Raw genomic sequence first — 23,695 nt, 5'->3', positions numbered from 1 at the left:
TTAGCACCTCACTTTTGCTGAGACTGGCTTTGAATGAGTTCAAGTTCCTCAGCCTCCGGAGCTGCTGGGATTACAGGTCCTACTGTACCCAGCTCTCTCTCTCTCTCTTTTTTTTTTTAGTTGGGGATTCAGCCCAGGGGTGTTTACCACTGAACTTTTTTTGCTTTTTTTTTTTGGTACCAATGATTGAACCCAGGGCACTTACACTTTAGCACTGAGCCACATCCCCCACTGGTTTTGAGACATGGTCTCGCTAAGTTGCTGAGGCTAGCCTTGAACTTGCAATCCTCCTCCCTCAGCCTCCAGACTCACTGGAATTGCAGGTGCACAGCACATACCCAGCCTATTCAGGTTTTTTTATACACTCTTGGTTTGATTTCGGTAGGTCATGTGTCTAGAAATTTGTCCATTTGTAGACTTTAAGTTGGTAACATAATTTTTCAAAATAGTCTCAAAAGATCCTTTGAATTTGTTATTAGTTATAATGTCTCTTTCTCATTTCTAATTTTATTTATTTGGGTCCGCTCTCTCTTTATGGTTAGATTATAGAGCTGAAGGTTTGTCAATTTTGCTTATATTTTTAAAGAACCAGCTCTTTGGGCAGAAAGATCTTTTCTTATGGCTCTAAGTACAAGATTTTGACCACCCTATATGATAAATACTTTTCTCATTGTTTCCTTTTAGATTATTAATCATTTAATTAACTCTTTCATCACCCTAAGCCAGTGTTTGCAGGCAAACCAAAATTCTTATTTCTAAAAGGGGTGACTCTCTGGTGTCTAGATTGCTGCGGAGCTATGGTAAATTACAACACCATTAATTTTGAAAGGTTTTCCCATCTTGACTGAAATGCCAAAAAAAACTTTAAAGCTGGGGTTTACCCTTTTTGTCTTTTTTATAAAAAGAATATTTATTTTTTAGTTGTAGTTGGACACAATACCTTTATTTTATTTATTTATTTTTATGTGGTGCTGAGGATCAAACCCAGGGCCTCGCATGTGCAAGTCGAGCACTCTAACTGCTGAGCCCCAGCCCCTTTCTTTTTTTTAAATTTATTTTTTAGTTTTAGTTGGACACAGCACTTTTATTTTGGTTATGAGAGAGAGAGAGAGAGAGAGAGAGAGAGAGAGAATTTTCAATATTTATTTTAGTTTTCGGCGGACACAACATCTTTGTTTGTATGTGGTGCCGAGGCTCGAACCCAGGGCCTTGCACATGCTTGGCAAGCACTTTACCACTGAGCCACAACCCCAGCCCGTCTTTTTCTTAATAAAATGGAAAAGTCAGATTCAAAATAGGCACAGGAAGAGAGCCTTTACATTAGCAGTATAATTACACATTTAAGAATTGTCTTCCAGTGATGTGCAGCCAGAAGATGCCCAGGAATGGACCACTCTGTGGTGACTGGAGTCCCTGGAGGGTGAGGTTGTGTTCTGAAACCTTGGGGTCCCACTTTATTTCCATCTCCCAACTTGTCTCCCAAAGCATGGAAAACCCAAGCCCTGCTGGGAGCTGCGGGTGTGGGCAGAAATCCTTGTTTTGCTGAGCACACCTGGCACAGGAGTCTCTACTTGCAGACAGCCAGTCTTGTCTGTGACCACACTGTCCAGGCTGCATGGAAATTGTCTTGTGTCTGACAGGCACCCAGTGGGCATCTCACCTGCCTATGACCAGGCAATCACCATGCTACACCTAGAGATTACTCTCTCATGGCTGGTGGGACCTGCTAATGGCTTTTGAGTGGCCACCCTGTCCCCATGTCCACCTGTTTTACAATGTTTATTTTGCTCTTGGAAGATTTTCAGAAACGAGAAAAGTAAAGAAGCTGAATCATTTGTAGACACCTGTAACCAAAGTGAAACCAAAATAAAGGTGCTCACAAGTCTTCAATTAGACACGCAGGTCACATGAAGTATTCCACTGGGCACACAAACCGGAAGCAGTTCACCAGAGGACACGTCAAGTCCTGGCAGAGTTCTGAGGAAATGTGAATAAGCATGGGCAGGGACTGGCTGAGCGGGCTTGCGTACCCAAAAGGGCTTATCCTAAAGCCAGCACGGAGCCTCTACAAAAAAGGGGGGGTCCAGCCCAAGGGGGTCCAGCAGGGCAAAAAAACGGCCAGCCCCAGAACTGCACAAAGGTCCAGTGTGGACAGCACGCCTGCTTCCTGGAGCCATCCGCCCGCTCCTGGCTTCAGGTCCACTGCTGACACCAGGTGTGTCCACCTAAATACCCACCAGAGAGTCTCTAAGGAATGTTTGGGACGACAGAACACTGCAGTGGGGACATGGTGCCGTGGCAAGCTATAGATGTGTTCAAAGAGGCTTTAGGAAGGGAGAGGTTTTAGAGCAAGTGACTTCTGAGTGGCCATCATGTCAGACTGTGAGACAGGGACCCTTGGCTGGGAGGGTTGACATGGGTGGCTCCAGGCTGGAGCTGGAGGGACAACTGCAGGGTGGACAGTATTTTTTTTTTTTTCTTTTATTCCCTGGGGATTGAAATCCTGGCCTCGCACATGCAAGGTAAGCACTCTACCAAGTGACAGGGCCACCCTCTTGCAAGGGCACTTGGTGTGAGGCGGGGCAGCCTTGGCCTCCGTGCGGCTCTGGTCTGGTGGTCTTGTTCCTCAGGCAGGCTGCACTTGAGTCCCCTGCTTCACAGCCTCCAACTTCATTTTTCCATTGGTTGGGACTTGACAAGATTGGCTGCATTCCGAGTCCACAGCTTTCAAGTGCATCACCGCAGAGTGAGGCCGCGCCTCCCCCCATGATGGCCGACCAGCAGGCTGCTGCCAGAGCTGGAGCCAGGTGCCCTGGGACTGCAGCGTGGGAAGGCAGACCACAGCTGTGCACATGTGCAAGGGCATGCAGACACGGCCAAGGGCACGGATCTGCCACGTGCAGCTTGTGCAGGAGCAGAGTGGCCCTGGCACAGCCTGGCCTCCCTTGGGTAGTGGCCTGTTGGCTGGGCTGCAGTCTGTCACTCTGGCCACATGCGTTCCCCTAGGTGGATGCCACAGTCTACCACAGCATTTCCAAACAGTGGCCGAAACCGGAGGCAGTTTGAGGCCTGAGGACAGGCATGTGGGGTGGAGCTGACAGCCCGCCCCGTGGACCCCGAGGGCTCTGCTTCTCTGTCTTCGTAGGTGTGCCTGCATGGCCACTGCTGCTCCCACCAGGTCTGCAGTGGGACAGGAAGAACACTGCGTGCCCCCCAGATGGTGTGGTGTTCAGCTTGCCAAGGAAATGGGGACAGATCAATGCCGACCTCTTGTGGGCAGGACCCTGAGGGCCGATTTGCCTGAAGTTCGCCCTGTCGCTCCCCTGGCTCAGGACAGGCCACTGGCCAACGTGGACTGCAGAGCAGCACAGAGCTGGGGGTAGCTGCTGCCATCACAGTAGAGTGGGCACTTACCAGGTCCCCGGCCCTGCCGCCACCCAGCTGGCTGCTCTCTGAACTCATCCTCAGGCCACACGCCTGGGCAGGTGCCCTTGCTGCGTTCATCTTACCAAGGATGGACTAGCTGGAGGTCCCAGTGAGCGGGAGGTATCACCTGATTCACTGTAGGCTGCTCCGGATCCCTGGCCAGGGGGTCGGTCACCTGCTCCAGGTCGCCCTCTGCTGGGGAGTTGAGATGTACCCGTGGACAGGCAGCCCCTCCAGGTCATGCTCTTCTGCTTAGCCCAGTGGCCTTTCATGTGACTTCTACACTGACCACAGCACAGCTTCTGTGGGCAGGGCAACACACCATGGACCTTCCGGGAGGCACTTCCTGTATGGGTTCTCCTGGCAGCGCAGGCAATTAGGGCAACATCAAACCCAAACAAACCACTGGGAACATTAAAATTGCCATCTCTTGCTTTATTGACAGGTAAATTATTCAAAAATGTTCTCACAATTCAATAATTACAAAGACTCAGACTTACATTAAAAAAGTAAAAACCAGAACCCCCAGCAGGTGCCCGCCCAGCGTGAGGCCCGGGAGGGCGGAGAAGGCAGGCAGGTGCTGGGCGTGACAGCCAGCGGTGCCACATCCCTCAGTGCCCACCCAGCCAAGCGCACCTTGTGGGAGATGGGAGCCCAGTCTCCAGCTGTGACAAGCTGCATCTGCTACCACAGTGAATCACAAGCCTCAGTGAGACAGGGCCACAGACCTGGTCACTCAACACTGGACACAGAGGGGTGAGGTTAAACGCGCAGGCGTCACGCGCTGTGAGCTGGGCTGATGTGCAGGAGTGTCGGGCGAGTCTACGTGATTCACACGGGCTACTAATCACGGGGCTCCATGCGGGGCGGAAAGGGAAGGCCACAGGGCGTGCCTGTAGGTGACGCTGGCTGTGGCAGGAGGCGGGCGCCTGGTGGCAAGTGGAAGTGCAGCTGCCTTCGTGGCGCTGATGCTGCTGGCACCACACGGCTGTGACCTAGAGTACTCTGGCTCACAGGGACACGGTAGCCACCAGGACTTCCACAGCTGACCTCCATGTGCCTGTCCTCAAATGCTAGTGACTCTGGGAACGACTCAGCGCTCCTACTCTTGCCCTCTGGTCTCAGACGCAGCCTCAGGAGCCAGGGTAGAGCCCAGGCCCTGAGGCTGCGTCCTGAGCCGCCTGCTGTCCCCAGTGGCCTGTTCTCACAGGGCTCTGCTGAGGCAGCCAGCAGCGCCCCACAGCCTTCCCGGCTGGCTTTGGGTGGGAGGGAAGTGTGTGGTGGTCCTTCATGTGCAAACAGAAGAGTCGCCTTACGGCTGTGCAGACAAACAGATCTGGTCTATGCCACGCATGACGTGGTGTAAAACTGACCGTTACTCTAATAAAGACTTTTCTCCATCTCCATATCTACAAACGGATCTACATTTCCTTGGACAACACTGGAGGGTCAGCTCAGTCTTGGCACTGATGCTGGGGCCATCCCGGCTCCCTGACCCCACGGTGGTGCTCTGGTGGTCTCAGGCGTCACAGGTTGGCTGCTCCAGGCCTTCGAGGGGGAGCTGGCTCCTGTGGGGCGAGTTTGGGCTCGGCGGGCCGCTGGGGTTGGAGCTGTTCGAGGGAGTTGAGTGTTTGGTGGAATCCGAGTCAGGCTGTCAATGCAAAGAGAACACGTGAGAACCAGCTGTCACAGGGCTGGGTGGGCATATACGGCCCTGGAGGGAGGCACAGGGGCTACTCTTTTCCTGTTAGGAAAAACACTACATAAGCTATTCACAAGGTCCTTAAGCTTGCTGGTGTCAGCCTGTAAAGGCACTCAGAAAGGACCTGGTACTGACAATTACAGAATAGAGACTCGACGATGAAGCAGCAACCAAAAGGCCAAAATGACCTGCAACCAAAGGGCCAAAAGTCATAAATGACACTCTCTTGGGAGTATGCGCTCAACATGGTGAAATGACCTTTATGAAAAATCCACAGCTGATACCATTCAGTGGAGACAGCTTTCTCCTGTATCAGGAAAAAGCCAAGGGTGTGCTTTTAACGCCGCAGCTTGACACTGCACTGGAAGTTCCAGCCAGCAACACTGGGCCAGAAAAGGCCACAGAGGCGCCCAGGTTGGAAAAGAAGCCCAATGATCTCCATTTGTAGAATACATGACTCTATCCACGGGAAATCCCAAAGAACTCACAAAAACCAAGTGAATTCAGCACAGCTGCAGGTACAGGATCAACACAAGGGAAATCAACTGTGCTTTTACCCACCAGCCATGAATAGCTTGAAAAGGAAACCGAGAAAAACAAGTCCATTTACAAAAGTATCCCAAAAGAGTAAATATAAAAAATAAATTTAACCAAGGAGGCAAAAGATTTGTATGTTATAAATTGCAAATCACTTCTAAAAATCACTCAGTCAATCAATGGAAAGATATCCCATGTTCATGGATTGGAAGACTTAAGATGGCATTACTCCCCAAAGTGGTCTACAGATTCGACACAACCTCTACTGAAATTCCAATGGCTTTTTAGCAGAAATAGAAAAGCAATCCTCAGTTTCATATACAAGTACAAGGGTCCCAGAATAGTCAAAGCAATATTAAACAGAAAGAAAGCTTAAGGATTCACACTTCCCAAACTTACTACTTCAAAATACACTACAACACTGTGGTACCAATGTAAAGGCAGATATACAGATAATGGAATAGAATGGAGAGACCAGAAATAATACCTGTGGTCAACTGATTTTTCAATATATGCCGAGACCATCCAGTGGGAAAAACAGACCTTAAACAAATATGCTGAGTATTTACATGCAGAAGAAGGAAGTCAGAGCTCTACCTCACATCACAAGCAAAATTACTCCAACAGACCAGCAGCCTAAACATGATAGCTAAAACCATAGAGCTCATAGATGAAAACAGGAGTAAATCTTCATCACCCTGGACTTGGCAATAGTGGATTATTAGGTTAAGACTTCTAAAATCCAAGCAACAGAAGGAAAAAAAAAAAAAGTAAAAAATAAATTAGAGGGGCTGGGGATGTGGCTCAAGCGGTAGCACGCCCGCCTGGCATGCATGCGGCCCAGGTTCGATCCTCAGCACCACATACAAACAAAGATGTTGTGTCTGCCGAAAAAAACTAAAATAAATAAATAAATATTAAAAAAAATAAAATAAATAAATTAGAACCTTTTATACATCAAAGCACATTATTAAGAATGTGATACGATGACATTCAGGAGAAAATGTTTGCAAAAGATATATATGATAAGGGTCTAGCATTTAGAATACATATAGGAAAATATCCCAATTAAAAATGGACATGGGGGGCTGGGGACATAGCTCATTGGTAGAGCACTTGCCTCGCATACACAAGGCCCTGGGTTCAATCCCCAGCACCACAAAAAAATAAAGAAATAAAAAGCCACTTTTATGTGTCATGATCTCACATGAGTTTAAAAGAACAAACAGCGTGCATGCAGAATAAACAGGGTGCCTACCCAGGGACAGCTGGACCCTACAGGACTCCCTCGGCCTGGGAGGAACCTGGGCCAACTACATACTGTTAGCCAGCAAAGGAGGGCCACGGCCTGTTCCAGAGCAAAGGGACTAGAGAGACAGGCAGTGACAGGTGGTGCCTGGTATACTCGATCTTGCCCCAGAGGAAATGTGGTGAAGGATGTTGCTGGGACACGGAGAAAACTGGAACACGCAGACTGTCAACTTGACAGGTGTGCACCATGGTCATCCAAGGTAGCGTCCCTGCCTTAGGTCAAAGGGCATGATACAAGCAACCAGCGGGGAAATTTCAGGAGAAACGCATGTGACTCTCTGAGACCTGGGTGGCTGGGGGGTTTGCCACTCTTAACCTCATTCAGAGAATCAGACAAGCCCTGACTGAGGGGTATTCTCCAAAAGAACTGTACTTTCTAAAACCAGTTTAATGCCATAAAAGATTAAAAAAAAAAAAAAAGAAAAGAAAAGCCAAACCCAGCCAGGGCCAGGGACTCAGGAGGCTGAAGCAGGAGAATTCCAAGTTCAAAGTCAGCCTCTGCAAGTTAGTGAGACTTATTTCAAAACTAAAAAGGGAGGGATGTAGCTTAGTGGGAGAGCACCCCTGGGTTCAACCCTCAAAACCATAAGTAAAGTAAGACAGATAAAAAAATAAAGTAAATAAAAAATTTAAAAGGCCAGACACATAATACTGAAAAGACCTGGCAGGTAATAGTGTGCACGCCCCATGACTGCATTCTGGATTTAGAAGGGGGTTTGAGGATGAAGGGCCCGGGACCAGGGCAAGTGCCTGAGAGTGGCAGGTGGCCACGGCTGTGGGGGCACCCTCACTCAGACGCTCACAGAGGGCTGCGATGCTGCATGTGCCTTCAACTGGCTCTTCCAAAAGAATAAAGGGAAACGGGAGGACAGATTTGGCTCAGTGCTCATGTGGTCTGCTCATGCTATTGCTCTTGCGACTTTACTGGAAGTTTGAAGAGTTTTAAAATTCAAGGGGATAAAAACAGGAGGGGGAAGACCTTCCTTTACAAGGCAGCAGTTTCAGGCAGTGGGAGGCCTGTTGAAACCTTCCAGGAAAGAAAGCCCCACATTAAGACAACTGTGTGACATGGATGATTCCCCCCGGAATGTAAGGCCGTATGGATGAACACTGGAGCAAAACGCTCACAGACAGACGCTAGGAGCACGCTGGTAAGACAGCACGCGTGACCAGGGACACAAGGGAATGTGCCATAATGATGTACAACATCTGCAAGCATCAAAAGCCCAGAGGCCACTTGGGAAGGCTAGATAAGAACCTGGACAGCCCTGAGAATGCTGCCAGTCAAGAAGAGCACCCTGGCCAGGTGAGGGGCCTGCGGATCCAGACCTGTTCTACAGGACTCTCCTAGTGGTGCTCTGAGGCCCCAGGGCGAGGGCACAGGCACTGCACTGATCACATGCACAGCTGCGTTGAAGACACACACATGTGCTCATGTACACATTCTTTCAAGATGCCACGACAAACAGTACCCTGCAAAGGTTTTTTTTCTTGGTGTTGGAGTAGAACCTGGGGCCTCACATGTGCTGGGCACCTGCTCCCCAGGAATTACATCTCCAGATTTGTTTTTGGTACCAGAGAGTGAACCCAAGGTCACTCAACCACTGAGCCACATCCCCAGCCCATTTTTTATACTTTATTTAGAGATAGAACCTCATTAAGTAGCCTCAGCTTCCTGAATTGCTGGGATTGCAGGTGGGTGCCACTATGCCTGGCTTTTCATTTTATTTTTAGACAAGGTCCTGCTAATTTGCCCAAACTGGTCTCCTGAAAAGCGTTTGAGTAGACTCCACGGAAAACAGCATCTGTCAGCAGCTGGAAAACACATTCCTGCAGCATCCAGTGGAGCATGGGGAGCCGTCGAGGGGAAAGAATGGGAAGATATGGAAGGACCGGCTGATCTGTTCTGGGGAGACAGCCTCAGTGGGCCTCTGGTTGGCAGCAAATGCTGGACAGCACTCTGTGCTGGGCTGAGGCTGAGGGAGGAGCCAGCACCTCCACCCTTGCCTATGGGCAGCAATATCAAGGCCCTCATTTCCAGGCCACCTGCGGTGCCAGATGAGTTCCAATTCACTTCTCTGTATCTTGGCCACATACACACAGGGGAGACTGAGGCATGGGGCAGTATGGCCTCAAAGCAGAGGAGGGTGCTGCTGCCCACTCCCAGCACCAAGTGGCTCAGGAAAGGAAGGAGAGCAGAGACCAGAAAGGAAGGTCCTCCAGGACCAGGGCAGCTGCTGGAATGCCACATGCACATGTAAATATTGTACAGAAAATTCTGTAAGGTGTGAAGTTTCTGGGAGAAAATAAATTTCCAGGGAAGTTTTCATCAGGATGTGCCTGTCACACCCTCAGCAGCTCTGCTGGAGGGGCTGGGCTAGCACTGGGGCAGAGAGGGGCTGTGCAGGAGACCAGGACTCAGGACCAAGGAGGGGACACGCACACCTCCCTCAGAACGTATAGAGCTCTGGAGGGGCTGGCAACACTGCCCAGGCCTCCAGGCCTTGGACTGCTCCCCTGGGGGCCACAGCTGCGCGAGCCTCCTCCTCCCAGCCCTCAGCATGCTTGACCTGGGTGCTGCCCTAGAGGCAGTGCAGAGTCCTTCTCAAAAGCCACTTTGGTCCTCTCCACAGTGGACCTACAGGTGGACATGCCACTTTGTGTTGCTGGGGCTTTGCCCTACCTCTTTGTCAAAGTCCTGGTCGGGGTCGGACATGCTCCTCAGAGGTACGGTCGCTCCAGGCTCTGGCCCACCTGCAAAGCAAGAACAGCCGTCACCTTAGGGAACAGCTGTGAGCTGATGGAGCTCAATTCCTGCTCAGCCCCACCCCTTTCTGGTACCTGAGGAGGGCCAGGAGACGTAGGGCTTGCTCCTGCAGGGAGGCTGCCGGGCCAAGCTGGCAGGGGCAGGGCCAGGCCTCTCCTCCTGGGTGAGGGGTGCAGCACTCTGGGAGAGAGAGCATTGCATGAGCAGGGGACAGTGACCACAGGCTGCACCAGCACCCAGGCCCACAACAAGGTCTGCACAATGGGACTTTAGTGGGCAAATGGGTTGCAGATCTCTGGACATAGCCTCCACTAGGTTTGAGATAAGAACCAGTCATGACAATTTCACAAGTCAAATCCTACAATTTCTTTCTTTCTTTTCTTTTTTTTTTTTTTTGTGTGGGGAGTTTCTAGCGACTGAGCCAGGGGTGCTCTACCACTGAGCTATACACCCAACCCTTATTTTTGGAGATGGGGTCTTGCTAAATTGCAGAGGCTAGTCTTAAACTTGTGATCCTCCTGCCTTAGCCCCTGGATACGATAGCTGGGTTTCAGGTGTGCCTCACTGTGCTCAACTTGCACATTTAGGATTTTTAAAAAGCATGTTATTGTGTTTATACTAAGAAGTTATAAATCATTCTCTTAGGGCTGGTTTCCTAAGGGACAATGAGGTGAAAACAGCAGGGCCTGCCACCAGCCCAGATGCCCACCCATGGTGTAGCAAGTGGCTCAAGGTGGCACACAGATGCCCAGGACAAGAAAAATGCTAGAGAAGGGAGCTTAAGCAGGTGGCCACATGATAGTTGCTCCAGGTCAATGTGACAGTGAGAGGCTGGGGAGCAAGGTCCTAGGTGGGCCCTGCTTTGAGTTTCAGAGCCAGGTGCCTGCACAGGACGCCCCCTCCACCCCCCAGACCTGAACGCACCAGAGGCAGGTCCATGAGCACCTGCATCCCGTCGCCCGGGCCCATGTGGGCCACGTGGTTGAAGTTGGTGGGGTTGGATATCATCTTGGACCTCAATTCTGGGTCTCTGAGCATCTCTCTGGGGAAAGGAAACGTTCTGAGATTCAGGAATATGTAAAAATCCTCTCAGCTCCAAGCCAGTCCTTCCTCAGGCGAGGCCTGGCCAGCCAGGGCCCTGGCCCTTACCGCCTCTGCTGCAGCCTCTCCTCCTCCGGCACCTTGAAGACAAAGCGCCGTTTGCTTCGAGTCCGGAGCATCTGCTTCTTGCTGCTGTCTGAGGTGTCTGGCACATTGAGGACTGTTCCTGCAGCAGAGAGCATGCAGTCACCATGGCTGCTGCTGAGTGGCAAGTATCCCCCAGGCCTGAGAGCAACTGCTGGATGCTTGGGGCCAGGATTCTGCCCCCTATGATGGGAGGCTCACCTGAGGACTTGCTCTTGAAGTAGATAAGGCGCGGAGGCTCACAGCCAAGGAGGTTGAGGCTGCCGTCAGAGTTCAAGGGCCTTATCTGTGTTGGAAACCAGAGAGTGACAGTCACATTTGGCCACAGGTGGGCAGGGGAAGCCCACCCACACAAGACCACGAGGCTGCCTCACCCTCCGCAGGCCGATGGTCTGCACCCACTCCATGGTGCACACGTCGAAGACGTCCACGCCGTACTCACTGTACACGGTAACGTGGGAGCCGCTGCAGCCTGACACAGATGGAGCCAATGGGTGAGTGGCAGCGCTGGGCCCTGCCTGCTACCTCCTAAGGCCACCTCGGCCTGACAAGGTTCAGAGGAGGGGGCAGCACTGCCCGCCCCCTGGGCTTCATGTTCCCACCTTACCAGTCGTGTTCATTACAGGGCGACACACACGTTTAACGTGTCACCACCCCCCCCACCCCCAGCATAACTACATAAATTTTTGGTGCTGGGGATGGAACTCACGTGCTCAACCACTGAGCCACATCCCCAGCCTTTTTTAATTTTTGAGACAGGGTCTCACTAAGTTGCTGAGGGCTTTGCTAAGTGGCTTAGGCTGGCCTTGAACTTGCGGTCCTCCTGCCTAAGCTTCTAGGGTATCTGGGATTGAAGGTGTGCACCACGGACTTGTCTGTATGTGACAGCTTAAACACCACAGTATAGATACTTAGAATGATTTTAAAAGCTTGTTTTTTCATCTAGTTCTCCTATCAGAATTGATGGCTATAGAAGCCTATCAATCCAGGCCCACAGGTGCAGAGTTCAGGTGGGGCCAACTATTCAGCACCATGCAGTGGGGTGGTCCCTCGTCCAGTCAGCACCAAGGCAGGCAGGTTCTGGGTGAGTGTGTGAGACCTCCCCACAGCATGGTACTGTCAAACAGATCCCCGAGGATGTGGGGGAACCCTCTAGTAGCCTGCTCTGAAAACACATGAGAATGGTCACTTATGGCTGGTGTATCTTCCCATTGACTGTCAACAGCTGGCCAGCCGTTAGGTTGACAGTGGGCATGGGAGGTTGAGAGGATGCCCCCATTTTGAGGATGGCAATGAAGGCCACCTGCATGACTTGATGGACTAGGAGCAGTGGGTGACCACTTCCCACAGGGGGCCACCCTCTAGGCACCCTAACTGCTGCCATTCGACCTCTCCCTGGCACAGTTCCCAGGTGGCCCCTCATGGACAGGCAGAGCTAAAGGCCAGCAGGACATGAAGTTAAGAGAAAGCTGTGCCCAGTCCTCCAAATCCCAGGTCAGTCGACCTATGCTGTCCAGCTGGAGTGCGCATGAGCACCTCGGCTCCACTTCCGGCACAGCCTGCAGCCAGCCCGCACCGCCAGCCTCTCCTGCCCCTGTGCAGGGGAAAGGAAGGACAGCAGGGCCGGGGAGGTAGACAGGGTGCTGGGCCTAGTCACCAGCCTCTCAGAAGTGACATTCCAGACACAAGGTTGGCCCACTTTTTGAAGGCCACATGCAAAAGCTGACCCTGAATTGACTTTCAGGTGTGCAGTCTTCATAGGGGAATTCTGGAGGAAGAACTCTCACTTGCTGTGGGGGTTTCGTTTCTGATAATTTTTGAAAAAATTGAGATGTCTAAAGAAACAAATAACCTAAAAAATTAATACAGCAGAAAGAATATGGGCTTTGGAGTTTGAAGATTAGCAAGTTACAGAACCGCTGTGGTTCTCAGTCGCCTCTGCAAGACCTGGCACCCCTAAGAGATGGCCAAGTACGCAGTACTCAGCATACAGCTCTGCAGAAGCACCTCTTCACCCTAAATGTTAAATTATTTTTTACCAGCTCTGAAACTGATTTGGCATCTATGTTACGCACAGGGCAGAGAGGACAGGAGACCACGAAGGCAGAGACGCAATGACCTCAGGTGTCCATGGTTATACGTGGCCACCTACAGAAACACTGCACTAGTGACCCGGATCCCTTTCAACCTCAACTGTGCCAAACAATCAAAGGACCCTGGGAAGCAGGAGTTGTGTGTGGGCAGGAGCCCTGCACGTGAGGACAGAGACTAGGAGCATGGCACCATACTCCAGGTCTGGCCTGCAGCCACCCCCACCCCAACCCTGCTGTCCCAGTGTACAGGACAGTGTGCGACACTGCAGCCCACCCCAGGCCTGGGTGTTGGCCCCAGTGCCCTGGGCACACTGCCAGTTGGCAAGGCTACAGGTAAGGAAGACGAAGGCTTCAGTTTCAGGTGATTAAGCGCAAACATGATACCCACCTCCTGCTCCAGTGCCCTCACTGCGGGCTGTGTGTCCTGCTGGCTGCCCTGCTTGCTGGCTACCTGCTACTACCCTGATAATCCCATGAGAGCCAGATGGAGAACTTCCAGGCTGAAGGCCCTTCAAAGAACTAGGCTGCAGGCTGGCTGAAGTGGCCGTCTGTCAGGCTTAGGCCCTGGGGGTGCCCAAGTCATCCCAACTATGCCCAGTGCCACAGGTGTCCACACAGAAGTCACTCACACTGAACAAACTACTAACTCGGCTGTTTGAAAACAGAATGGCTCCTACCACTCCCAGGAAACACAGGCCCCTATGACCTAGACATCAGGGTTGACTTTTTCCTGGCCACCAAAACCCTTTAGTTTACTGTATTGCTGTGTAAGTTTACACTTACACTTACTTGAGGAAAGCCTTTTTAGAAAGAGTTAAACACAAGGTCCCTTCTTTGATTCACTGTGCCCTCTGCCCACAGGCCCCCCGTGGGGCTCCTCTGTGGGGCACCTGCAAAGCCCCAGGAGCAATGAGGCAGCATGCTCAGGGTAGCAGGCAGGCCGGGGTGACCCGCAGGGCCCCTGTACTGCTGCGGTGTGGCATCTGGCCAGTGCTTGGAGCCTAGGCCCCTCCAGCTCCTGCAACCGCTCAGCTACGGACTGGGAGACAAACCACAGCAAAGGAGCACATGCCGACCGTGGACGTGAGAAGCGGCAACGGGGTATGGCAACAGAAAACATATACATACTACAGGCGACAGGAGCCGCAGGCCACATGAGCTCCTGCATGCGTGACCTCCGGCCTTGAGGGTCCACGTACAGTCCCATGTGGCTGAAGCAAAGCAGGTACTCCTCACTTTTGAGCTCCACAGCACAAAGGGCATCGAAAGACTGCTGTGAGAGGAACGCAAGCGAGGGGTCAGTGGGATTTACCAGGTCTAGAGACGGCCCGTCCCCCTGGATGCTCAACAGAGAGAACCCAGAAGGGTAGCCGACACAGAGCCTGTCCTTGAACACGGCCATCCACTGCACATGTCCCGGAGCCACCAGCTCACTGAACTTCCTGTGGAAAGGCTTAGTTCTCTGGATCTCGTAGCAGAGGACCAGCCGCTTCACCGCAACGAACAAACAGGTGGAGGAGTTCTTTCTCAGCGTCGCGGTGGCTATAAGCTGGCAGCCCTTGGTTTCTGGAAGCTTGATGTCAAAGTTGCCTTCTGCTCCGTCAAAGGAAGACCACGGACAGAGGTGCACGTGGTGGTTCCGGCCACAGAGGAGGATGACAATTTTTTCCTTGGGTGCAAGCTCAATCTGGTACACCTTCTTACAATCAGCAGCACGGACGATCACTGTGGTGAGGAGGACAAGGGTGAGGGGAAGCCATCGACGTCTCACAGACCCCCAGCTCTACTGGGGACCTGTGTCAAGGCCCTTGCAGCCCCCCATTGTGGCCAGTCCTAGCCATCCTCAGCAAGGGGCCAGAGGCACAAATGCCCGGGAGCATCTGCCCACTGCCTACCATAGTCCTAACACCCCTGACCCCACAAGCCCCCAGTGTGCCAGGGCCCTCGCTGGGCACCACTCCTGAGGGCAGTGAGGCCCTGTGGGGTAGACATGGACCTCATTCCAGTTCATGTCCTAACCAAAGAAATCTTGGTTTGAATACAGAGAACAAATGCTATCTTCAGCCTCCCCAGATCCTCCAACAAACTCTGAAAGTGCCCACCCCTCACTGGCCCCACACTAACCCTGGACCTGCAGGGGCTCAGAATCTCCATCCTCACTCTGCTCTACAACCTGAACCATTGGTCAGGCTGCTACGGCCACACAAGGCTTCTGGGCTCACCCTCACTGTGCAGAAGGGCCTGCTGGCCACAGCCCTCTGGCAAGAGTGACACATCCAGCACAGAACTAAGGGACCAGTGCTTCAGTGCCTGCTGCCACCAGGTCCTCCTGCAAGGCACTCTAGCCCCCACTCTGGGGACTCTGACGTAGGGAGGATACACTCGCATCACCAGACATGTGGTACCGTCCTGCTGTCTGTCGCCTGGCATGCTAACACACTGGGGGCGCTTGGCAGAGGCAGCTATCACGGCTGCTTCCCACCGGCCTCTCTCTTGCTTACACGATGCTCCACGTGGGGACTGGACTCACACGTGGGGCCAACTCATTTGAGCCCTTCGGGCTGTGTGCTGTAGGCACCCAGGCTGGACCTGAGATGACGGGTGGGAGGCCCCTGCTCACATACCATCCCGGGTGACCTCGATGACATAGAGCCCTTCTTCCAGGCCGACGGCAATCCTGTCTCCATCTGGGGGAACAACACATGTCTGTTAGCCAGCCATCTGCCTCTGCAGACACCTGGGAACTGCATACTGGGGCAGGGCGGTCCTGACTGAACTCTGGCCTGGAGTCACAGCCATTCCAACCTCTGCCTCTGAAGCCCACGAGGACTTACCCACTATGGCGGCAGTGAGGATGGCCTTGATGAGTGGCAGCGTGCTGTCGTAGGCTTCCTGGGGGACGTGCACGACCTGGTTCCTGAGCCGGTTTTTATGGAGGATGGACTGGAGTCCTTCCAGGATCCCTACCCACTTCCTCTTCTCGTTCTCATTCTCTGTCAGAATGAGCAGTGAGCTGTTCTTAGCAGGTGAACCTAAGAGAGAGGCTGTCACCTTCACGAGGGAGAACAAAACACAGACAACAGGAGTCAGAGCCAGGCCTGCCCAGGAGCCACTCGCCCTGCAAGTCAACAAAGGAAGGTCAGGCTTCCTAGAGCTTCTGCTTCTGTCCCTGTGGGCTGCCTGGCAAGGGTCACCAGGGGCTCTTCAGCTGCTGGCCCCGCGACTCTCAGCAGCAGTAAGCAGGAAGGGGTGAGGCTGTAAACACAGCACCACGAAGTTTCTTCCTGGTCAGATTTCAGTTAATTCTGCTCTTGCCAAAACTATGGTGTAACCATCCATTTTGCTTTCTTGGGTAATTTTATTATAATTTAAAAGTATACTCTTAGAAAGTGTCCAGGAAAGGGGCTGGGGTTGTAGCTCAGCGATAGAGTGTTCGTCTAGCACGGGCAGGACCTGGGTTCGATCCTTAGCACCACATAAAAATAAATAAATAAAATAAAGATATCGGTCCAACTATAACTAAAAAAAAAAGTATTAAAAAAAAAAAGGAAAAGAGAAGAAAAGAAAAAGAAAAAACGTGTCCAGGAAAGACAAAGAGTCTCAAATCCTCCTTCCTCTGAGCATTCACCAGGAACTTACGAGGAAGCTTGGAGATTTTTACTAGCCGTACAATGATGATGGTTGTGTAAGCACGTGACAGTGGTGATGTTTGTATTGTAAGAGGCTGTTACTGAACAGAGCACTGATTCAGTGAAGAGATGACTCACAGACGTAAACGGTCAATTAAGATTTGACTCATGAAGGGAAGTGTGTGGGTTCTTTCTCTGATCCACAGTCTTCCAGAAGCTTCCTAATGCCATAGCAACTAACTCTAATTCAGGGAGGGGAAGGGAGGGGAGGGGTAGGCTCAGCCACAGAGGGGCTCACAAGCTAGGTCAACTTAATTAAAAAAAAAAAAAAATGACCCCAGTTCTGCTGTTAGTGATGAGAAAATGCTGGGAGTGGCATGCTAGAGCAGAACCCTTCTGGAACCAGGAGTCACCATGGCCCAGGCAAGAGCTGCAGACCAGGAGGGAAAGGTGCTTTAGGAGGTGAAAAGGGAAGGCCAGTGAAGTGTGTGGGACCTCAGGAGTGGCTGCCAGGAGGTGTCCCACCAGAAGGTCACAGGCTGATGGCGATGGGGGGTGCTGCTCTGTTAGGGGTTGGGGGGTGGGCAGATGTGCATGAGGACCTGGGTAAGACAAGAAGCAGGGAAAGAGTCTGCTCTGGATGTTCACAAGTACCTGCTGCAGCACGAAATGCTGAGGAATCAATGTAATTTAACCATCTTCCAGGTACTGGGGATGGAACCCAGGGGTGTTCTACCTCTGAGCTAAATTCCCAGGCCTTTTTACTTTCTTATTTTTGAGTACTGGAGACTGAACCCAGGGGAGCTCTACTACCAAGCCACATCTCCAGCCCTTTTCATGTTTTATTTTGCCTTGTGAAATTGCTGAGGCTGCCATCTTCCTGCCTCAACCTCCTGAGCCACCGAGATTACAGGACTGTGCCACTGCACCCAGTAACCATGTAATTTTTAAAATAATTAATGAAATATAGAAAAAAAATCATACCCTGAATATACAGGGAATGTCTCGGCGTGTTGCGTGGATGACATCTGAGGCCAGGACTGAGCTTACTGAAAACTCGTCATCCCTGGTAAGAAAAAACACACCTGGTTGCCACCCTTCAGCAAGCCACTCTATGAAGAGGATACCCATGCCAAGCTACCTCCCCCAACACAGCAAGCCCTTGTCACCTCTTGGACCAGGAGACACTTACAGTGACCAAACCCACAACTGCTCCAGACTCCTGCAGGAGCTTCAATGGTTAGAACGGCTGAGCGCACAGGCTGAGAGCACAGGCTGCGCCCTGACTCGCACTGTCACTGTCCCACAGTTACAACTCTACATCAGTCACTTGGCACCATCAGGTGGCCATTTCTCAGCCATGTGTGAAAAGGAAGGCTGAGGCCAGCATGGAGGCACAGCTCCAGCATACCCTGGACTTAGGGTCTGCATACTGGCCACCAACTGCCTTCAGGCAGTGCCTGTGACTTAGGCTCATGCCAGCCTGGGGCACACCTCTGCATGGCAAAGGACCAGTAGGGAGGGTACTGCTGCACATCTCTTGCCCCCTAAGAACCAACGCTGCAACCCGAATCTCCAGGCCAGACCCTAAATCCAGCCAGTGCAGGAGTCAACCCTGCGGCCAGCACCTGCCATCTCAGGCGGCACAGGGCAAGACGACAGCAGTGCACCCATGCACAGGCCTGCGTCCAAGCTCTGGAGAGTGCCTCCCTCTAGTCACTGGCTTGACCTGCACAGCAGTCTCTGCATCAACAGTGCAATCCTGTCCTCACTCTATAGACAGGGAGCCCGAGGACCAGAGTCATGAAGTCAGAGAAAACAGGGAGGATGGCAGGCAAAGCCCCCTGCCCTGCACTCTGCATGCATCTGATGCCAGCCAGGGTGGTAGGTATCACCTGACAGAAGAGATGAGGTCAGGGTGGCACAGCTATGGCCACACAGAGCCCTGGCTCAGAGAACTCCCAGTGGTACACAAGGCAAGACTGCCAGAGTCGGTACCATTTTTCTCTGGGATTTTCTGCTCGTTCCTGGGGGTATAGTTTTGTGTTAAATGTCCATCTGGCAGATTTGAAATTTATAAATATTCAAAGCAGGAAAGTTATAGCATGTACTTAAGTAACAACTTAGTTTTTCACTCTTTGAAACAGTACACTTAGGAAGATAGAGGTATAAGCAACATTAATGGTTACCCAGCCACAAACTTATCTTAGCAAAGACAAATGTGGAACAAGATTCACAGAACACGAGTGGTGCTGTAGGCAACAAACCTGAGGTCCAGGACTTGGCTCGCGACGACGCCTGGCTGGGTGGACTTTCCCTCAGGCAGGTCGTACAGAAAGAGCTTGCAGTCACAGACCACTGCATAGGCCCGCTGCCATCCCTTCTTCACCCCCGTGGGCTTTGGGACCTACAGATGAAAGTGACCATGTTCCCCTGGGCCAGGGAGGCCAGTCAGGACATGTCTGGGCAGCAGGTGGATGCTTCAAGGCACCCCAGGCTGGTAGTAAGGGCTGAATCTGAATAAGGGTGGAGTGGCCCTTGCCAAGGAAGCTCAAGGGACTGCGGAGGAGAATTCCACCATGACCCAGGTGATGCAGGAGCAGTGACGATGCAGCAAACAGCCAGGCTCACACCAAACACAGCACCCATGGGCTGCGTGGGAAAGGACTCGGAGCTTCGCCAACTCTGAGCTTTGGAACCATGCCTTTCACTGGCCGTGCTCAGCATACGAGGAGGGAAACGTGGGGAGAGCAGGGCTTCTGTGGGCCCTCAGCCTGCTCAAAGGCCTCCTTCCAGGGAGGGAGGTCTCCCAGGACCAGTGCTTGGGTCACTCATTCAGTGGAAGCACTGCTTCAGAAGGAGCTGTGTTTAGTTGTTACCACACTTCAAAGACATCGCGAGCTGACCAAAGAGAGTGAGCCAGTCAGGGCGTGGACAGAAGCTGCAGACCCCCTTCCTACCTTGACACAACCCTTGTAGGCCGTTCCTATGCCTCTCTGTACATCCACGCCGAGAGGCCTCTTGGACTGCTCAGGTGGGATGGGGCACACCTGGGGAGCACTGTCTCTGCAGGACGCATGGCAGGCAAATGCACACACTGCAAGAGAAGAGTCTGGTTCTTGCACCATGCAACTCCAAGGAGGCAGCACGATGGCCCCTGGCACCCAACCCAAACAGGGAAGGTGACACGCAGGACCTGACCTCCACAAAGCCTCCAAGGGAAATGCACAGGGGACTAGCTGTGGGTGTTATATGATGGTTGACAGGCGATAGTTGCCTGCTGCAGCCTTCTGTGGATACAGCAAGTGCAGATGGCCAGGCCCTTACTAGTGCTTGTAAGAAGGAAGCCAGGGCCCAGAGTGTGTCAAAGTCACATGTGGACAATGTGGCCTCTGGACAATGGCCAGCACTCACCCTCACAGGCGTATCCCTGGCGGATCAGTCCAACCATCAGCGAGGTGCAGTGGCTGCACTGAGTGGGGCTGGAGAAGGACTTGATGCTGAACTGATGGGCTTTGGGCTGAAGAAGAACACCAAGAAGAAGGTCAGGCAGCCCAGGAGTCAAGACAAGGTGGGTCATTTTGCTTTTTTGTCTTGAAAAGGTGGCAGTGTGCCATTTTTCTCTAGATATGTATCCTTGACGGCTAATCAGAGGACCCAAGGAGCCGAACCAGTGGCCCACACGGCACAGCTGACCTTCTCTCTGGTGCTAGCATATCCCCCAGTGATTAGCACCAACTGGCTTTTGGGGGCCAGTTGAGGGACACATCTTGGTTGGGCTGTTGCTCAGGTGTCTTGGGTGTGTGATCAAGATGAATGTAACAGACATCTACAGCAGCCCTGTCCCCAGCAAAGGCCTAGAAAGACCCACTGTGCCAGCTGGGAGGACAGACACATTAGGACACAACCGACAGAAGGAGACATGAGACTGGCTGGAGAGGCAAAGTGTGCCAGGCTGGGTCAGCATGTTTACGAAGCCTAGACAGCGACAAAAGTGTCACGCTACTTCTGAAGACAGATGTGGCGAGACCTTGTGGAGAAGTGGGGAGTGGTGAGTGCCAACCCCAGGTAGAGCACCCCAGGGAGAGGCTACAGGAGGGGGGCAAAACCAAGACACACAGCACCCTTATGGAGCTGCTTCTGGGTATCAGGTGCTCACAAGACAAAGGGCCTCTCTCCTTGGTCCACAATCCTGCAAGGACTGATGTCTCAGAGTCCAAGCTTCAATCACTCTCAAACAAGATCAAGCTTTTCATCTCTAGCTAGAACCGCAGACACTGGTCTACGTTAAACAGAACAGAAGCTCCACCCCAGGCACAAGGCTGGGCGCTTGCTAGGCTTGACCCAGGGTAACTTATCATCTGTACCGACGTTTACATTTGAGAGGAAGAGGACCACCCTGTAGAGCCCCTAGGCCAGCATGGGAAGTGGGTGGAGCCACACACACACTCAGGCACAGGGATACACTCAAGGTGGGGACATTCAGGTATAGTTCCATTTATGCTGGGGAGAAATTCTCACCCACAACTACATCTCTAAGTGTAGCCGGATAAATACAAATAATCTTGGAGAAGGAACTGGATATAAAAGAGGTTCCCATTGAGAGAGGAACAGGGCTGGGAGACTGAACTCTGGCAGTTTCTAGCTAACCTGCATTGTGTAGCTTCAGTATGACAGGACCAGTTGGCTCACTGTTCTAAACAATCACCACCAGAACACCAGGGCCTTACTTTGTGTATACAAACTTAACACACCCATTTTATTTACACAAACGCTGTTTTCTAAAAACAAGAGGGTGCCTGAGAAGAAATGCCCTACCTTTGGTCCAGCCAGGGCGAGGGCCTGTGTGGTGGGCAGCGACACAGCAGGTGGCCTCTGTGGGGGCCGAGTCATGTCCTGGGAGACAGGTGGAAAATGTGAGCACTGTCCTGTGCCAGCACTGTGCTCAGATGCCAGAACCTGTCAGGGGTTTATTTTTTTCTAGAACTTGTTAGTAATTAACATTCTGCATTTTTAATTCATTATGTTGTTGAGATACCTAGTGAAGCCTTGCTCATCCAGCTGATGGACTAGCAAGAGCTCAGAAGGTAAAAGTGGGCCAGGAGCCAGGGAGAGGGCTGCAGGCAGGGGCCAGGAGGGTTGGCCTTGCTATTAGGGTGGCTGTTGCTCATGATGGCATCAGCCGCATCACGTGAACATGGGGCGGAGCCAAGGGCTCCCAGATGTAGACAGGGCAACACGGCCTCACCTCTTGCTGCTCTGTGCCTGCGGCCACAGAAACTGATGGGGATACTTCTGTCTTTGGAGCCTGTGCTTCTTGCTCACTGGCTGAACTAGTCTATGGAAGGAAAGATAAAGAAAACATTCTTAATATAAAGCAAAACCTACTGGGGCCCAGAATCCAGTCCTTATTCCTGTATCCCAGGGCCTCCTGGCTTATTAGGAGTCCCCACTTCATTTATAGCAGTCCTGCCTTCCCTGAGGACTGCTGCCCTTGGCCTTTTGAGGCTGCAATGGTGACCACATGGGGAGGTGGAGTCTGGCAAGCCACCATTATTACCCAAGGTGAGAGCATCTGGCCTCCCCTCCATCCACTCCCCACCTCCACCTCCCATCCCCAGCCACTTAAGGGTAGGAAACCGGGAAATGTCAATCCTTTGAATTAGCTGTAAGCAATTTTCTGTGGAACTGACCAACTAGACAGATGGTTCTAAACCTCTTTTCAGGGATCAAGAAACAATAAACAGGCCAGGTACAGTGGTGCACGCCTGTAATCCCAGCGGCTTGGGAGGCAGAAGTAGGAGGACTGAAAGTTCAAAGCCAGCTTCAGCAACTTAGCAAGGTCCTAAACAACTCAGTGAGACTCTGTCTTCAATAGTGTGTCTCTGGGTTCAATCCCTAGTACTAAACAAACAGGCAAACAAACAAAAAAGAAGCAATCAACAGAGGCCCATGGGCCTGTGAGCAGGAGCACGACCTTCCCTGAAAGCAGTCTATCAATCCAGTACCACAAGAGTCCCAAGGCGGCCCACTGGCTTCTCTCCGAAGTCACTCAGAGCAGCCCTGTGGTGATGAGTATCCCTGGAACAGGCATCAATGCTGACACTGCCCACACCAATTGCGTGCAAATGTGCAGCAGCACTGGCCCATGCCTGAGAGCACAGCCCACAGCCGTGTTAGGCCCACATCCCCTGTGCATTTCCAACAGCTGCAGTCAACTGGGCTGCTGAGCGTGAAGCCACACTCAGCTGGGAAGACAGAGGTGGCACCGCAACTGTGTTGTAGCATTTAAATTTGTGAATGAATCCACAAGGGAAAGGCCGGATCAATTAATTATCAGTATAAGCAAAAAAAAAGTGTAAGCAAACGACCCAAAAGTAAGGCACGTCACACGAGCCAGAGACCCATCTGATGAATGAGGAGCAGGGACACCCAGTAATCCAATTTCATCAGCTTGTAGAACTCCACTGGTCTCAGTGCTCAAGCAGTCAGATGGATGCAAGCGCAAGAAGGGAGCATGAGGAGGCGGCCTGCTCTGGGGACAGCCACAGGCACACACTTCCACAACTAGGGGTAAGGGGCAGAAGAGGGCATCCTGGTGCAATGGACAGGGGAACAAAACCATTGCTCCTCATCCAGCAAATGCTGGTGAGAAAATACCTCCAGAGAGCTGTGGCTGGAACCACAGCAACGTGCCCAACACAGGGAGGGCAGCAGCTCCCAAAGACTAGTCCCAGAGTGGGACCGCTCCCAGTCCAGCTGTCTCAGCCCAACTAAGCCTTTTCCTTTAAGGTGAGCACTCTTCCTCTTACATCACAGAGGCATTAAGAGGGTGCTGGCTACAGGATGGGGCAATAGGAACGACCTGCCTCCTCTTGGACCGTGCTGTCCATGGCTGTGGCTTCTGATGGACGGCACTGGCTGGAAACCTGCCACTGAGATCTGTATTCTGTTCACTAACTTTATGAAAAAGCACTTCTTTCCTCACCACATCCTGTTACCGCTGGCCAGTGTCTTGGGTTCTGGAAACTTTGCCCCTTCCTCA

General features: G+C 52.1%; 1 protein-coding gene across 2 annotated transcripts in view; it reads right to left on the bottom strand.

Annotated features, from left to right (window-relative positions):
* Nucleotides 1-3,840: 3,840 nt before the first annotated feature.
* Nucleotides 3,841-23,695, bottom strand: part of Cdc42bpb (CDC42 binding protein kinase beta) — a 92,245-nt gene continuing 72,390 nt past the window's right edge. The window contains exons 22-37 of one of the 2 annotated variants that reach the window (XM_027946579.3): nucleotides 21,899-21,988; nucleotides 21,469-21,546; nucleotides 20,065-20,170; nucleotides 19,611-19,747; nucleotides 18,918-19,057; nucleotides 17,635-17,716; nucleotides 15,856-16,072; nucleotides 15,646-15,708; nucleotides 14,150-14,746; nucleotides 11,303-11,400; nucleotides 11,130-11,214; nucleotides 10,893-11,010; nucleotides 10,668-10,785; nucleotides 9,818-9,923; nucleotides 9,660-9,730; nucleotides 3,841-5,077 (exon numbers count right to left, since the gene is read on the bottom strand). In XM_027946579.3, coding sequence (XP_027802380.3) covers nucleotides 4,946-5,077; nucleotides 9,660-9,730; nucleotides 9,818-9,923; nucleotides 10,668-10,785; nucleotides 10,893-11,010; nucleotides 11,130-11,214; nucleotides 11,303-11,400; nucleotides 14,150-14,746; nucleotides 15,646-15,708; nucleotides 15,856-16,072; nucleotides 17,635-17,716; nucleotides 18,918-19,057; nucleotides 19,611-19,747; nucleotides 20,065-20,170; nucleotides 21,469-21,546; nucleotides 21,899-21,988 — 2,238 coding nt within the window. In that variant the 3' untranslated portion in view covers nucleotides 3,841-4,945. Of the gene's footprint in view, nucleotides 5,078-9,659; nucleotides 9,731-9,817; nucleotides 9,924-10,667; nucleotides 10,786-10,892; nucleotides 11,011-11,125; nucleotides 11,215-11,302; nucleotides 11,401-14,149; nucleotides 14,747-15,645; nucleotides 15,709-15,855; nucleotides 16,073-17,634; nucleotides 17,717-18,917; nucleotides 19,058-19,610; nucleotides 19,748-20,064; nucleotides 20,171-21,468; nucleotides 21,547-21,898; nucleotides 21,989-23,695 lie in introns of those variants that run through there. The other variant, XM_071607506.1, reaches the window with a different exon arrangement.

Source organism: Marmota flaviventris, chromosome 2 (genome assembly GCF_047511675.1).
Source record: "Marmota flaviventris isolate mMarFla1 chromosome 2, mMarFla1.hap1, whole genome shotgun sequence".
Taxonomy (NCBI): domain Eukaryota; kingdom Metazoa; phylum Chordata; class Mammalia; order Rodentia; family Sciuridae; genus Marmota; species Marmota flaviventris.
The sequence above is the reverse complement of the archived record's forward strand: the minus strand, read 5'-3'. Positions and strand labels throughout refer to the sequence as shown.